We start from the raw sequence: 2,290 nt of genomic DNA on the forward strand, positions 1-2,290 counted from the left end.
AAGGAAGAGAGGGGGAAAGCCTTTCCAACAAGGCATAGCATCCATTTTACACTAACCCTTATGAGGCCTTGGAAAGCAGGGGCTTTCCATGTCTGGAGTCTTCATGATCCTAATGGTTCTCAAAGATGATGTAGATTCCCATGTAGATGAAGACAATGAAGCCGACTCAAGCATGTTCAACTAAGCTTGAGAAAAAGAAGTTGCTCTCAACACTCTCTATTCCTCATGTCTATCCATGGATCCAAGTTAAGCACATCATTGTAGATGTATTTAGCTTAAATAACTGGCGACTCACCCCAGTCAAAACATGTGAATCTCTTTCAATGTACATGTATCTTAGGCACACATTTCTCCTCACGAGAGGGGGAATGTAAGTGTGAACATACCCTTCAAGATCAAGCGACAGAGTTGTTCTAAATACATGGACCCTTACGATTATAACAACCACCACCCTTCATGTAATCACACAATTCTATTCTAGCAATATACTTGCGTATATCTCTATGTCTATGTATCTATCATTAACTCAAGGGTTTAGGCCCTCTATGTATCTATCATTAACTCAAGGGTTTAGGCCCTCTATTTTCAAATACTAGTTCAAGAAGTTTTAAACAATTGCAAAACCGACAAGTTTTTTTTTTTTAGTGTCATGATGAATTAAACCTTAAGGAACTCTAATCCATTGGAAGAACTCAACAAGATAAGTATTTAAAAATTGACACATATTTTGCTATTTTTGCACCAGTTATTGGTTGCATAGAGCTTAAGTGGAGATTTAAAAATTGACATATATTTTGGTATTTTTGCACCGGTTGCATAGAGCTTAAGTGGAGATGGCGGACGAATCTAGCTAGGGCATAGCCGCACCGGCATACTTGCCGAGCGCTGTTTTATTATCAGCTTTAGAGGGCTTTTGATTTTGGCCTACTTCTAGCGGCGAGTCTGCTGTAGTTTAGCTCTTGGTGGCGAAGGGGGTCTGGAGCTGGGCGATGGTGTCGGTAGAGACCTTGAAGGCCTGGGAGAGGACGGCGGAGGGAATGCCGGAGCCGAAGAGGGTGACGGGGAGGGAGACCGTGCCAGGGTTGGAGCTGCTGAAGGAGGCCAAGGCGAAGGCCTCGTTGTAGGAGCTGGGGTTCATCTGAAAGTGCACCAGCCCCTTCGGGAACACGAAGAGGTCGCCCTTCTGGAGCGTCTGATTGAAGAAATCACCGGCGCTGTCAACGAGGCCCACCATGACGCTGCCGTCGAGCACGTAGAAGAGCTCGGTGGCGCGCGGGTGGGTGTGGGGGGTGTTTTGGGAACCCGGCTGAAACTCCAGGAGAGCGGCGGAGATGCCGAGCCCGCTTAGCGCCGGGAAGGCGTCCACGAAGGCCTTGATGGGCTTAAAGGTGCCCGCTGGCGCGTTGGGTCCGCCACGGAAGCCCGTGAAGGTGAAGAAGTCGCCAGTGAGCATGCTGGCGTTCGTTCCGGCGGGCACAGCGAAGTCGGTGGTCAGCTCCGGGTCGCTGGCGCCGGCCATTTGCGCCACCGCCAACGCTAAGGCTGCTGCGCAGATGAGGAACGCATGGGAGAAAACGGCCATTCTAACGACGTAAGGATGGAACGATGCTAAATGTTGTTTGACGGAAGCAGCACAGCACGGCAAAGCAAACCTTCGTTTGCCTTGTTAAAGCCTCTGAAGATGATGACTGTCTGGCCATGGTGAACGTTCCAACGACACCATTGGCCGGCACGCTCTTCAACATCCTCGCCCCTTCCACAGCCTTCGGCCGGCACCCCCATTTGTTCTCTTCCTGTACAAACTGACAAAAAATTATTATCTAACTTATACCAAATATGATTTTCTTAATAGATTGATTGATCGTAAATTTGCTACATATCAACTCCAAAAAAAACTTATTTTTCACCCAATCAAAATAAGAACAAATCTTAAATCTATCCCTTTTTTTTCAAAATTTCTAAGTTTTACAACTAAAATACATGAAAAATCATTCCTTAAAATAAGGGTACTTCAAATCTCAGCTTGTTTTTCTTAATTCTGGCAAGTGCACTAGAATGCCATTTTTTAAAAACCTTGATATCAACACAGTTTTTTATCATCCCATCTAAGAATCACAATTTCTATATATTATAGCAAATTACAATGTCTATCTAGCAAATTAGTGGTTCTTATATAAGAAAGGATAATATTCACATAGGAAAATGACTTTACATCTAGAAAAGAAGTGATCTCTTTATAGGGATTGTGAATGTCTATATAGAAAATTCATCTTACAACTAGCAAATAATA

At 44.5% G+C, this 2,290-nt stretch overlaps 1 protein-coding gene across 1 annotated transcript; it reads right to left on the reverse strand.

The window, feature by feature from the left end:
• Positions 1-687: 687 nt before the first annotated feature.
• On the reverse strand, positions 688-1,667 carry LOC147626587 (germin-like protein 9-3). Its single transcript, XM_086816960.1, has one exon. The coding sequence runs from the start codon at positions 1,580-1,582 to the stop codon at positions 953-955; it is 630 nt and encodes a 209-aa protein (XP_086673086.1). The 5' UTR covers positions 1,583-1,667; the 3' UTR covers positions 688-952.
• Positions 1,668-2,290: the final 623 nt, after the last annotated feature.

Source organism: Cibotium barometz, chromosome 22, assembly GCF_041138505.1.
Source record: "Cibotium barometz isolate CiBa-2024 chromosome 22, ASM4113850v1, whole genome shotgun sequence".
In the NCBI taxonomy this organism is placed as follows: domain Eukaryota; kingdom Viridiplantae; phylum Streptophyta; class Polypodiopsida; order Cyatheales; family Cibotiaceae; genus Cibotium; species Cibotium barometz.